Source organism: Sapajus apella, unplaced genomic scaffold, assembly GCF_009761245.1.
Source record: "Sapajus apella isolate SASKATOON/1434 unplaced genomic scaffold, GSC_monkey_1.0 scaffold28, whole genome shotgun sequence".
NCBI lineage: Eukaryota > Metazoa > Chordata > Mammalia > Primates > Cebidae > Sapajus > Sapajus apella.
The window spans coordinates 17,349,940-17,365,188 of NW_022436968.1; the positions used below are offsets into that span (position 1 = coordinate 17,349,940).

At 35.5% G+C, this 15,249-nt stretch overlaps 1 protein-coding gene across 3 annotated transcripts in view; it reads right to left on the reverse strand.

Moving 5' to 3' along the window:
- Positions 1-15,249, reverse strand: part of AGPS (alkylglycerone phosphate synthase) — a 139,147-nt gene that overhangs the window by 78,402 nt on the left and 45,496 nt on the right. For all 3 annotated transcript variants that reach the window (XM_032292849.1, XM_032292850.1, XM_032292851.1), the window contains exon 9: positions 5,017-5,142. In XM_032292849.1, the coding sequence (XP_032148740.1) occupies positions 5,017-5,142 (126 nt within the window). The remainder of the gene's footprint in view (positions 1-5,016; positions 5,143-15,249) is intronic.

Here is a 15,249-nt window from a genome sequence, read left to right on the forward strand (position 1 = left end):
AAAAAAAAAAACCCCCCCAAAAAAAAAAAAAAAAAAAAAAAAAAAAGTTTACATTCACTAGCAATTAACAAAATACAAAAACATGAATAAAAAGTCCAGTAAAATACAAAGATTCTCATAGTGTTAGTGAGAATGCCAATTGGTACAAAGTTTTTACAGGGCTGTAAGGATCCAAAGTCTAAAATGTATAAACTTCTTGATCCAACAAATCAACTAAAGGAGCTTACCCAAAGATAACGATTAAAGATGTATACCAAAGAAATTACTAAGAAGAATATTTTCCCTTTATTTTCTGTAATTTTGAAATCAGGAATAATTTAAACGTTCTTTAAGAAGGAATTGGTTTAATAAGCCATGCATTCTCAATAAAAGAATTATACAACTCTTTTAAAATGATGGTACAAACCTATGTTCATTTACATGTTAATATATTGATAACATAATTTAAAAAGCAGATTCAACACATATAGTCCTCTTTTTTTATATTAAAAACTAGATATATCATGTGCTTACAGCATGCCTAGAAACAGTCCTAGAAGTGATGGTAGCAGTGGCCCATCTGGAATGGCTACTGCAAAGACACCAGATGCAGCGGGGTGGCACAGCCACAGCCAAGGGAAGTCGGAAAAAGGTGGAAGTCCCACCCACTTCCTAGTTGTCAGAGTGAGAGCCTCACACTGCTGGGCGCAGCTGCAGCAGCCCAGCCGTGGCTCAGGACCCAGACATCACTTGGGGGCCAGAGGCAGGCAGGAATCCCGCCCTCCTGGGCACAGCTGCAGCCACTTAATTGCAGCTGCAGACCCAGGCATCTCTGCACTCTCAGTGGCCTGGGTAGCTCCCTGCCCCTGCAGGCTCAAAAGTGCCTTCTCCCACTGCCTGGCTTCTCCCCATTATAGGCACCTGCTCTGCCCTTGGAGAAAAGTTGAGGCCAAGCCTTGGCGCTGTCACAACCCAGCTGGGTGTGTGTGTGCATGCTCAGGGCAGTGCTGACATGCTAGCCCCCTGCTGCTTCAGCCCCCTCTGGACTTTGGGTACCAATGAGCACAGAAGGGAGAATAAGTGGGGGATGAGGGCAGCCTGACGCTGGCCTGCAGGAAGCCCTCAGCACGAACAGCCTGGATGCCATAAACAGTGGCAGGAGGCAGACAGGCTCCTGGTTCAAAATGGGCAGTCACCAGTGAAACCCCATCCTCAAGCCAGGGAGGCCCTGAAGCCTGAGGGGGCAGGCTGCCAGTTCCATGGACTGGAGTGGGAACTTATGATGCTTTCTCTGGGCCTGCCCATAATCACCCATGGACCAATCAGCACACACTTCCTTCCCTCTGAAGCCCATAAAAACTGAGGGCTCAGCCAGACTTGGACAGATGTCAGGATGACCTGCCTGCAGAGAAGAGCTACCCCATGTGGGTCTCCTCTCTGCTGACAGCTGAACACTTGTCAGGACACCCTGCCTGCAGAGAGAAGCTACTCATTGTGTGTCTCCTCTCTGCTAAGGGCTGAACACTCATTGGGGTGCCCTGCCTGTGGAGAGGAACTACCTACTGTGGGCTCTCTGCTGAGAGCTGTATGCTCATCAGGATGGCCTACCTGTGGAAAGGAGCTAACCAGTATGGGTCTCTTCTGAGCTATTTTGTCACTCAATAAAGCATCTCTTCACTTTGCTCACCCTCCACTTGTCCATGTACCTCATTCTTCCTGGATATGCGACAGAAACTCAGGACCCGCCAAATGGTGGGGCTGAAAGAGCTATAACACAAACAGGGCTGAAACATGCTCCTTGTTCACCCCATGGCAGCCAATGAGAGGCAAAGAGAGGAGAGGGAAGGATAGAAGAGCTATGGCCCTTCAAAGAGCCCAGACCTAGGAGCCCCCTGAGACAGGGCTGTGACATACTCTTTCGGGCTCTGCAGTCCCTGGTGTCCCAAGCTTCTGGGCACCACCACATTCCCTGGCACTAGCAGTGAAAGCTGCTTGTGGTATACCTGGTCCAGCCACAGCCTTGCAGGGAGCCAATGCCTGGAGCTGCCCATCCTGCCACAGCTGGTATGCCTGGCTGTACACAGTGGCCAGACCCCACTCACTCGTTCACACACCCACCATTCTGTGCCTGGCTTGCTATTGGCAAGCATAGGATCCAGACCAGTAGTGTGAGCCAAGTGCAGCCTGCCAGGCCAAGTGGGCTGAATAAGCCCAGTGGGCCCAAGCAAAACTCGGGCAAAGACACTGCCAACCAGCAGTTTCTGGCTAAAAAAGGGACACCCCAAGAATCCCATGACAGAAGGATGAATATGAAGATGTTAAAAGTGTCAGAAATGATATGTATTTAATACACACAGCACACTTTTTTTTTTTTAAGAAATAGGGTCTTTCTTTGTCACCCAAGCTAGAGTGCAGTGGTGGGATGATAACTCACTGTAACCCAAACTCCTGGGCTCACGCAATTCTCCCACTTCAGCCTCCTGAGTAGCTAGAACTACAAGTGTGTGCTACCATGCCTAGCTAATTTTTTAATTTTTTGTAGAGATGAGGTCTTGCTATGTTGCCCAGGCTGGTTTCCAACTCTTGGCCTCAAGCCTTGTTCTCTCAAAGTGCTGGGATTACAGGTGTGTACTACCATGCCCAGCTCTAGCATACATTTTTTATACTTCTGTAATGAATATTTTTTAATAAAAAATAAGTTCCTAATTACTTGAATTGTCTATTCACAATTGTAATTTTAAAAGAAGCATTTATTTCAGAAAATTTTTTAAAATTGAATGCTCACTGCATCATACTTTACTTTCTTTTGTGAAGATCCAGAATTTTTAATTTGGTTTTGTCATTACAGAATTCAATGCTTTTCCTTTTAACAGTGCTTCATAACTAAAGAATGCAGTAAGGCTCCTTTCATAGAAGCAGTGGATTACTGCTAATAGCAATGAGCTTCAGCTCTGTAACACTAGCATAAGAAAGTGTAATCAGAAATGATCAGGAAATCCTTTAGTGAAAAGACATTCACTAAATTAAGAAGTATTTGAGATGGACTATAGTTGGAATTCCTAAAAATGACCTTGAAAACAAGTGGGAACCAGAATTGAAGATGAAAAGTTTATCCCATCATACACAGACCTCCGACTCTTCAGATGTTAAAACTTTTAAGTTTTTAAAACATTTGGACTGAACAACTATCTTCAACTTTTTTCAAACAGTTAAATAAGCTATGAGTATCATTACTTACTGTGCTTTAATTAAATATGCACTAATGTTAAGAAATATATTAACATGTTCTTTAAGTTTTTTCCTGAGTTCCATTGTAGCCACATGTATTAAAAGAGTATCAACTTTGGTAAAATTTTCACGAAAGCAAACAATGTAAATTAAGATAGCTTCAGAGGATACTATATATTGAAAAGTTAAAAATTTAAGTTACAAATAAAATATGCTAAGTAATTGTTAATGCAAATAAGTATATTAGTATGACCCCTTACAATCTGTATCCCTTAAATATCTCCAAAATGATTAAAATAAATTACATGCCTTGGCAGTGTTAAATGTAGCTATCAAATATTTGCTTAACTCATAAAGTTCTTAATACTCCAGTAGCAAAAAGATCAAATTTCCTCCCCAAAACTGAATTTAGATTATTTTAATTGAAAAAAGAAAAATATGTTTTTCTCAATGTCCTGATAAAGAAAATTAAATAGGATAATGTAAACATTTAAAGGAGAATTCACAATATAGACAAAAGTTTTTAACTCCTGGGTGTTAACGATAAAGAACCAATATATTTCATTAAAGATTTAATATTCCTATTAACAAAGATACTGATGAAAATGTTGAAACTTTAGATATCAAAAGCAAAGCTCAACAGCTCCAGGAATAATGTTGGGAACATCACTTTAATAGTCTCAAATTAAAGTTCTTTTAAACTATTATGAAAAGATTGACAATAAGGGAACAACATTTATGGAGCACCTACTACACACCAGAGACTTTGAATTTTCATTTCTGTCCTTCACTCCTCACTATAATTCAATGCAGCAAATATCATTATTCTATTATACAGAAGAGGAAACTGAAGTTTAGAAAGGCAAACCGATTTGTACAAATTCACACAACTAATCACTGGAAAAGCTACAAATGGAACAAATGATACCTAATCACTAACTAGGGTATCCAGAGTTATATACTATTATTATACCAACTCCCAGCAAACTGGCACCATATCAGCTACAAAAGGTAGTGTGCACATAAAACATGACAGGTCATACCACTACTTAGCAGAACAATTTCAATCAGCCTCTTTAATTCTATATTGGAAAAAAAATATTTTCAGAAAAATGTAAAATCTCCTAAGGCAACAGAGTAGCAATGATAAAATCACCTAAGTAAATGGACTAAAATCATGGTAGAGCTGAAGACTTCATTTCCACAAGGCTTGTAAAATAATATTTGTATACGGACATCCCTCAGTATCCCCATAGAACTGGTTCCGGGACCTTCAAGGATACCAAAATCCATGGTACTCAAGTCCCTTACATAAAACAGCATAGTATTTGCATAAAACCTATGCGCACATCCTCTCATATGCTTTAGATCATTTTAGAATATTTCTGAATATCTAATACAATGTAAATACTATGTAAATTGTTGTTCTGCATTTTTTTGTATTATTTTCCTTGTGGTGGTGTTAATTTGTTTTTCCCAAATATTTTTGAGCTGCATTTGGTTGAATCTGTGGATACAAAACCAGTGGATATAGAGAGCTGACTGTATTTTAAGAGGTGGATACTGTGAAACATCTACAAAACAACATGTAGTCACTTGAAAAGTGGCATCCTTAAATAATGACCACAGTTGTGTCTTTATTAACTTCTACAATATTATGTCCAATGTTATTATAGTTATTATAAAGGCATATACTTAACGGGAGGGGGGATCTACCATCCAACTCTTAATTTTTAAAGGCTTCTAATCATTTTATAATAACCTCTATATACTAATCAATTATTATATAATAACTAGAAAAATATTTACCAGGTCCTCGATATTGCCATAGATATTCTTCTTCATGCCTGATGCCCGAGTAGATACCCATCCTCCTACAGTACTGAACTCCAGAGAATCTGGTTCATGACCTGTACAATAACCACTTTCTTTAAGCTGAAAAACAAAAAATTAACATTTTACAGTGAAAATGATCCCATTACATACAGCACTCAACACATTAACTCCTCCCACTTTAAAATTTCCATGTCACTGATATTTGAATTTATTAATTTCTACATAGCAAGAAAAGATACTTTCATCACACTAGTCCTTAAAAATTTTTGTAAGCTTTTGCCTAGTAGAAAATTTTAGAAAATTGAAGGATGTAGGCCAAAGTTTTATTTTTCACAGTTTCACCAATCATACTCCTTACATCCTTTTGTTTTGAGGCCAGCTGTCCTTCCCCACCTTTTTTTCCTACAAAGAGATAATTTACATATTTATGGAGATCATATTATGCTTAAATAACTACCAACTTCATCTAAACACTTTCAATAAATAAAGCACTTAATCTCTTGTTCTCTCTACCCTAATGTAATAGGCAGCAGGCCTGCAGAAACTCTGAGCAAATTGCCTGTACTTAATTCTCTCAAGGAGTCATGTGTTTTAATGTACAGGCATCTGGCCAGGTTTCCTCCATGTAATATTGTCATTTAATTGTGATGCAGATCATGCATTCCTGTACATTAAATAGTCACTTGCCTCTCATTTTTCTACATTAGCTTGGCTTTGCCATCTGCACAGCACCTGAAATTGAATAGATGCCCTTTACTGCAACACCACCAAAGCCATTCCAATGAAATCATTTTAAAGACTCAGCCATCTCTTGTCAAATGGTACAGACACCATCTGCGTACCCACTGTCTGATGCACTCAAGCCCATCAATCTGTGTTGATCATTTTGATAGTCATCCAGTTAAGCAATTGTTCTATTTTTCAAGTAAGCCACGCAGAGCTATGTCTGTATATGTGTATTTAAGTATAGTGTGAAAGTTGTACTCTGAAATATAAATATATTTTGTTAGGTTTAATATAATTTGTTAAATATAATTTATTAGGTTAAATATAATTTGTTAGGTTTTGCATATCAGCAATGCAAATTATCTATCTATTCTAATTTTGCTGCTAGGAAAACAAGATTTTAAAAGACATCAACTATTAAGATTTTTCCACTGAATATTCAAATATATTATTTAGTTTTAAGAGGCCAATATCCATCTACAAAAAAGAAGCTTAAATAAATGGCTGAAGAGATTAAAAATGAAAATTATCAAGACTGTTACATTAAATTTCTTCCCTAACTCCATCCCCAAACAAAATACTATGAATTATTATTTTCTCTTAAAACACTACCTTTACTCAATTTTCTTTTAGAACATAACCTTTTACTCAATTTTATGAAATTAGGAAAGGAAGAAAAGACATTCATAGAGCCCTAAGATGTAGCAGGTACTAAAGGGAGAGGTTTCACATACTCCCATGACAAAACAAACTTCTACATTATACAGAAGCAAATAATTAAGTATACACTTGAACTATTTCTATCAGTATATCCAATATTACATATACTATTAATTTGTTTCTTTTGTCTGGTATGTTACTTCATTACCTTCTCCAATTACAAGCAAGTACCATATGCTAGGAATTGTGTAAAGCAAAAGATAAAGACACCAAAAAAAACCAGATGGTCCCCATGCTGAAGGAGCTCTACCACACCAATTTAAATTTACTTCTTTGTTAAAAATCTTACTAACTTCCTACTAAATAAGTGAAGAAAGTGTAATGGTTAAAAGCCTGGGTTTTCTTGCCACAAAGTTTAAGAAAAAAAACCCCAAAATCCCTGGGTTTTATACTTGTCATTCACTGTTGCTAGAAAATTTGCATACCACAGTATACCACAGTATACAAATTTAGTGAGAAACAATTGCTGACGCATAGTAAGTGCTTAATAAATGGTATCTAAGATCATAAACATTTAGCCACTTTCTCCTTTAAAGGTCTGTATCACTGTTAATGCCATTATCTAGTAAGAAAAATTTGCTGAAGAAAAGTCCACAGATTTACACATACAATTAATCAAATATTCACTTCCCACGTTCTCCTAGAAAGGATCTCACTCTATCTCCCAAGCTGGAGTATAATGGCACAATCATGGCCTATTGAAGCCTCAAATCCTGGGCTCAAGCATTCCTCCTGCTTTGGCCTCCCAAAGTGCTGGACTTATAGGCATAAGCCACTGTGCCTGACTCAAAATTTCTTTTTTAGTAAAATAACATCTCTGCCCCATAATATGCTAGATAACAATAACTGTGATCATTAACCACTTACCATGTGCCATAAAGCAATACGGAAATAAAAGCTTTATCTCACTTGTGTTCCCATTCAATACTGAAACAACAAATATTTATTGACTACGTGCTGAGCTTCAGATATATCACTTTAAAAAAACCTAAACTATGGTTTTTATATTATAGAGAAATATTGAGAAAAATGTGTATGCTGCTAAAAAAAAAAAAAAAAAAAAAAAAAAAACCTAGAGAAATAGCAAAGGAAACTGAAATTAATAAGAAATATAATTAAATTATACAGAATAATTAGAAGTGTGATGAAAAAAATAAAAAGCAGAGCAGGAACTTTCCCTTCTACCCAAATTGAAGTAAAAGGGGCTAGGATTCACCTTCCTACTTAAAAAGACTAAAACACAGAAAAATGGAAGAAACAGGCCAGGCATAGTGGCTCACGCCTGTAATCCTAACAATTTAGGAGGTTGAGAGGGGAGGATCATTTGATGCCAGGAGCTCAAGACCAACCTGTGCAACACAGCAAGACCCCATCCCCATATTTTAAAGAAGAAAAAAGGTTTTCAAACACTGAACATGCAGTCAGGAAGGGCAGTGATCCCTATGAGAAAGTAAAAGACGGTGGTGAGCACTGTGATTTGACCCTAGCTTAGCACTCTATGGAAACAGAAACCAGGCAGAACTTGGCAAACACTGAGTTGAGACTGAGCATAGAGCTGTGGGCAATCAAGGAATTTAGAGTTCATAGGAAAAAGTGCAGAAAAAAGTAGCACAAAGAGAGATGCCTGGAGATTTGCAGAGGGTTCCCCTCAGGTCTTCAGCAGAGTACTGAAAAGTAAATGAAAAGTGAGTGAAATATCAAAGACCAGAGGAAAAAACAATCCAAATGGATTAGAGCACAGGTGTCCAACCTTTTGGCTTCCCTGGGCCACATTGGAAGAATAATTGTCTTGGGCCACCCATAAAATACACTAACACTAACAATAGCTGATGAGCTTAAAAAAGGTCTGTGCATAATTTTCATGATATCTGCCACCACATATAAGCAAAAGGGCTAGACATTCAAAGGGTTGGACACCAGTAGATTAGAGAACAGTGCCAGCACTCACAGAGGGCCAGAAACAGTACCTGTTTCCACCAGCCCAACTGAGAAAACTCTTAATTCACAGAGTATTAGGTAGGATACCCAAGAAAGTCACACCACAGTAGTGGAAAATAATTAGCCTCAGACTGAAAAAAAGCAAAAGATCATAAAAGCATGAACTAGAGGATCACTTGTTTCCAAATAAATGCATCCCAGAAAAAAAGCTGAAGAATATTTATAGAATTGAAAAACATAAAAATTCACAATGGTAATCATCTAATAAAAAATTACCATGTAAAATTTAAAAAAAATTAAAATTAAATACATATAAAATAAAAATAAACAAAAATTACCAAGCATACAAAGAAGCAGGAAAACACCCCGTAATCATTATGTAGTGAATAATCAAAACCGATCCAGAACTAACACAGATGTTAGAAATAGCTGACAACATTAAAACAGTTATTATAACTGTATTCCATATGTTCAACAAGTAGAGACATACAACATATTTATATTTATAAATTTATAAATTAAACATCTGGAGAAGAAAAATATAATATCTGAGATTAAAAATATACTTAGTAGAATAAAGAGCAGAAAAGATATAGCAAAATAAAACATTAGTGAACGTCAAGACATAGCAACAGGAACTAAAAGAAAAAAATGAAAAGAGTAGCAGTGAGCTGTGGAACTTCAAGCAGCCTAATAAGTGAGCAAACAGAGTCTCTAAAGGTTGGAGGAGAGGAAGGTTTGTTGCATAGCTGAAGAAGTAATGACCAAAGTTTTCCTAAATTTGATGAAAACTATAAAGCTTCATGTTAAAAAAACTAAACAAATCTTCAACAAAAGAAACACAGAGAAAAACTACACCAAGGTCCATGACAATCAAATTGCTCAAACCAGTAATAACGAGAAAATCTTAAAAGTAGCCAGGGGGGAACAATACATATTACATATACAGGAACAAAGATAATATCAGATTTCTCATGAAAAACAATGAAGTGAGATAACAGTGGAGCAACATCTTTATGTTGCTGAAAGAAAGACTATCAATCTACAATTTTATACTCACTTCAATATCTTTTTTTGAAAACAAAGATTTCTTCAGACAAAATTAGAAAGATTTCGCCAACAGCAGACCCCACAGTCATGTTAAAAGAAGTCCTTCAAGCAGAAGGCAAATAACATCAGACAAAATTAAGGGTATCAGAAAGGTTAATTAGGTGGGTAAATATATAAGGTGCTTTCATATTATTTAATTTTTTAAATGATACCACAAAATGTTACAGTATCACTCAAAGGAAGCTGTTATAAGTTAAAGATGTATACTACAAATCCTAAAACAAAACAAAAATTTAAAGCTACTAAAGAAACTAAAGAGATAAAATATATCGTTTTTAAAATTAAAAAAAAGGCAATGAAAGAGGAAAAGAACAAACACAGATGGGAAATACAGAAAATGAACAGCAAGAGGACAGATTTAAATTAAACCACAACAATAAATCACACTAAAGGTAAATGATCTAAATACCTCAATAAAAAGGTAGTGATTGTTTAGATTTTTTAAAAAGAACCAATTATATGCTGCCTATAAGAAAGACATTCTAAATATAAAGATACAAACTAATTAAAAGTAAAATAATGGAAAAAGCAAAAAGATATACCATGCTAAGAAAACAGCAACAGTATTTTAATATCAGAAAAAGCAGATTTCAGAGCAAAGCATGTTATCACAAATAAAGATCATTTCATAATGACAAAAGAGTCAGTTAATCAAGAATCCTGAACATTTATTCTCCTAATAGCAGAGCTTTAATATACACCAAGCAAAAATAGAAATGCAAGAAGAAATATATAAATCTATATCGTTGAGGTTTTAATACCCCTCTTTCGATAATTGACAAAACAAGTAGGCAGAAAATAAAAAATATTAGAGACCTGAATAACATTATAAATCAATCTCACCTAACAGACATTTAAAGACTACTACACCAAACAGCAGCAGGAAGACACATTCTTTGCAAGTGCACATGGAATATTTTAAAAATAGGCTGTACTGTGTGCCATAAAACAAACAGCAATAAGTTTGAAAGAATTCAAGTCACACAGAGTATGTTTTCTGAACACAAGAGAATATAGAAATTAATGACAGGAAGATATCTGGAAAAAAATCCCAAAATAATTGGGAACTAAACATACCTGTGAGTAAACCACGGATCAAAGAAAAAAATCAAAAAAGTAGAAAATATTTTCAAATTAATGAAAATAGACATATCAAAATTTGTGAGATGTCACTAAAGCAATAAGTGGAAAAAAACTAGCATTGATTTTCTACATTAGTAAATAAGACTGAATTTAAATAATTACTTCAACCTAACCTCAAGTATAAGACACAAAGTAGTATTTTTTTTTCACAAATTCAACACCCATTCTTTATTAAAACTCTATAAACTAACACAAGAAAAGGACTTCTTCAACTTGATAAAGGGTATCTACAAAAAACACAACTATAGTTAACAAATACTTAATAGTAAAGGACTGAACACATCTCTCCTAAATCAGGAACAAGTCAAGGGTTCCACTCTCACTTCCTTTCAATATTATCTGGCCAGTACAACTGGGTGAGAAAAAGAAACAAAAGGCAACCAGGTTGGAAAGAAAGAAATAAAATTGTCCTTATTCATATATAACACAGTCATCTATATAAAAAATCCAATGAGATCTACCAAAAAGCTTGTAAAATTCAGTGAATTTAGTAAGGTTGCAGGATATAAGACCAGCACAAAAAAATCAACTGTATTTTTATACACTATTAAAAAACAACCAGAAACTGACAATTTTTAAATATACCAATTACAACAGCACCAAAAAATACGTACTACTTAGGGACAAATCCTATTTGAAAAAATATACAAGGCCAGGTACATTGGCTCATATCGATAATCCCAACACTTTGGGAGGCCAAGGTGGAATGATAGGTTGAAGCCAGAAGTTTGAGAACAGTCTGGGCAATATGGCAAGACCCTGTCTCCAGAAAAATTAAAAAATTAGCCAAGCATGATGAGATATGCCTATAGTCCTAGCTACTGGGGAGGCTGCAGCAGGAGAATCATTTAAGCCCAGAAATTTGAGGTTACAGTGAGCTATGATGGTGCCACTAGACTCCAGCCTGGGCAACAGAATGAGACCTTGTCTCTAAAATAAATCTATATATACATAAAGGACATGCACACAGAAAACCAAAAGACACTCGTGAGAGACCTTACAGACCTACAAAAAACTAAGATACAACGTTCATGGGTCAGGTCAGAAGCAGCGATACTGTTAAGCTGTCAGTCTCCTCAAACTGATATATAGAGTCAATGCAATCCCAATCAAAATCCCAACCGAACTTTTTTTTTAATAGAAACTGGCATTTTTCTATAGGAGCATAAAGTTTCTATAGAAATACAAAGAACTTGGCCAGGTGTGGCTCAAGCCTATAATCCCAGTGCTTCGGGAGGCTAAGGCAGGCAGATCACGAGGTCAGGAGATGGGGACCATCCTGGCTAATATGGTGAAACCTCGTCTCTACTAAAAATACAAAAAATTGGCCGGGGGTGGTGGCACATGCCTGTAGTCCCACCTATTTGGGGGGCTGAGGCAGGAGAATCACTTGAACCCAGGAAGCAGAAGTTGTGGTGAGCCGAGATCATGCCACTGCACTCCAGCCTGGGTGACAGAGCAAGACTCCATCTCAAAAATAAATAAATAAATACATACATACATACAAAGAACCTAGAACACCCAAAACAACTTTAAAAAAAGACTTATGTGAAAGCTATAGTAATCTAAACAGTATAGTACTGGCACAGAGACAGACATATATAAGGTCCAGAACCAGATGCAGACATACATAGACAACAGATTTTTTTTAAATGATGGCGTGAAGTCAACTCAGTGAAGAAAGGATAATCTTTTCCAATAAATGGTGCTGAACAATTGTATATCTATGTGCAAAAATCATTAACTTCAATCCAATTTTACACAATATACAAATAATAACTCAGAAATCTTCAAAACTGTTCAGAGACCTAAATAATAGCAACTAAAAATTATAAAACTCAAATGGGAGAAAATCTCTGCACCCTCGGGTTACAATCCAACAGCAGAAGCATGATACAAAGGCAAATACATACACTGGACTTTATAAAAATTAAAAGAGCTGGTCTTCAAAAGATACTGTAAGAAAATGAAAAGAGAAACCACAGACTAAAAGAAAATATTTGCAAAGCATATATCTGAAAAAAGACTTATTCCCAGACTTATTTAAATAAAGAACTATTTAGAATAAAGACTTATTTAGAATAAAGAATTCTAAAACTCAATAATAAGAAAACAACCCAATCTTAAAATTGGGCAAATAATTTAAGGAGAACTTCACCAATAAAAATATATGGATGGCAAATAAGCATATGAAAAGATGTTCAACATCATTAGTCATTACAGAAATACAAATTAAAACTATAATGAGGCCGGGCACAAGGGCCCATGTCTGTAATCCCAAACACTTTGGGAGGCCAAGGTGGAAGAAACACTTGAGCCCAGGATTTCGGGATCAGCCTGGGCAACATGGCAAAAAATTCCATCTCTACAAAAAAATATAAAAATTAGCCAGGCATGGTGGCACTTGCCTGTGGTCCCAGCTACTCAGGAAGCTGAGGTGGGAGAATTGCCTAAGCCCAGGGAGGTCAAGGCTGCAGTCAGCCATGATCGTGCCACTGCACTCCAGCTCAGGCAGCAGAGTGAGACCCTGTTTCAAAAACAAAACAAAAAACAAACCTACAATGAGATACTACTATGCACCTACTAAAATGACTAAAATTAAAAAGACTAACAATAATAAGTATTGGCAAGGATATGGAGAAACTGGAACTCTTATATAGTGCTGGTGGGAATATAAAATGAAATAATCACTCTGGGAAAAAACTTCATAGTTTCTCAAAAAGGTAAATACATACCTACCCCTCTGATCTATTCATTCCATTTCCAGTTACCCAAAGGAAATGAAAGTGTACGTCTGTACAAAAATTTATACATGAATGTTCACAGCAGCTTTACTTGTAATAGCCCAAAACTAGAAATAATCCAAGTGTTAATCAACAGGTGAATGCATAAACAAAACAGTGGCATATCTATACAATGGAATACTACTGAGCAATAAAAATAAATGAACTATTGATAAATGCAACAATATGGCTGAATTTCAAAATAATTATGTATAGTGAGACAGACCCCCTCCCATACATACTGTAGGATTCTACTTTATTAAAATTTTGAGAAATGCCAGATGTAGGTGATGGGGAGGAAGGCAGCAAATCACACTGCCACGTGTGTTCCTATGCAACAATTTTGCATGTTCTTCACATGTACCCCAAAACCTAAAATGCAATAAAATAAATAAATGGGAAAAAAAAAATTTAGGGAATTTAAACAAATCTATGTGATAGAAAGCAAATCAGTGATTGCTGGAGGATCACTTAGGGGTTGTGAGTGGGAGATGGGAAGGATTATAAAGGAGCAAGAGGAAACTTTTGGGATTGGCGGATATGTTAATTTTCTTGATTGTGATAATGGTTTCATAATAATATTCATATGTCAAAACTCATCAAATTGTACATATTAATTAGATGACAATTATATCTCAAACTATTATAAAGCAATAAAAAACAAAAATCTATGACTTCAAAGATTGTGGCCCAAGCTGCCCAAGGAATTGAATTTCCATCTTCTGAAAAGAAGGCAGCCACAGAACAGACACATTTTAGAGGCAAGATTGCAAATTTTTGCTCTAAAAATTCAGTTTTTAAAATGCAGAGTTTGAAATGACTGTAAATATGCAAGTGGATATATTAATTCAGGAAAGAAGTCTGGGATGATAATATAAATTTGGGAGTCTATAGCACATAAAAAGAATATTTAAAGTCAGTTATGCTTGAATGAAGCAAATAATGCTCAATAAAAATTAGTGGAATGGATCAACGTTCTAAGTACTTCATATTAACTTATTTCATCTTGACGAAAAACGCCATGAAGTAGAATTATGATCCCTACTTTATAGGTAAAGAAACTGAGGTATAAAGGTAAGTAAGTTGTCCAAGGTCACATAGCTAGGAGCTATATTTGAGGTTTGCAGTGAGAGCTAATAGCTATTAGAAACAAAGAAAGATAATGTGAAGTTATTAGTGATGCTGTCCCTAAGCTTAAAAAACCTTAGAGTCAGACATCTTCAGATTATCAAATAATAAACTAAAGTAGCCAAAGATTTAATAAACCTAGAAAAAATTCTCTAAATCCATAATTGAAATGTTAGCAGCTTCCATTAAATTTTATCATGTTAATATCAATGTGATTTACAAGTTAAAGAGATTAAAATCTGTGCTACCCAACTACTATATTTGTGTCATTTTAAGCTTGCAGAAAGAAAAGGCAGGATGTTTTAAACTGGTTACCTCAACTGAAGTAGAATCTAAAGAACACAGAAGTTTAATGAGGAAGAACTTTAACCGGGATCAAAATAGCTGTAGAAACTATATTATAGCCTATTGGAGGCAAAAAAAAAAAAAAAAAAAAAAAAAAGTTCTATATTGGCATTTAGGGAAATGAACTAGTAGATAAAATATCAGAAGTTCCTAGTTTGCGAAAATGTCATTTAAATTTCAAGGAAATATGTTCCTTGAATTTTAATTCTAACCTTTAAAAAAAAAAAAAAAGAAAGAAAACTTGGAAAGGTTAAAATACTACATCAAATGCTATAATAAAGGTATAAAATTGGTGACATAAAAGGCCATTCTT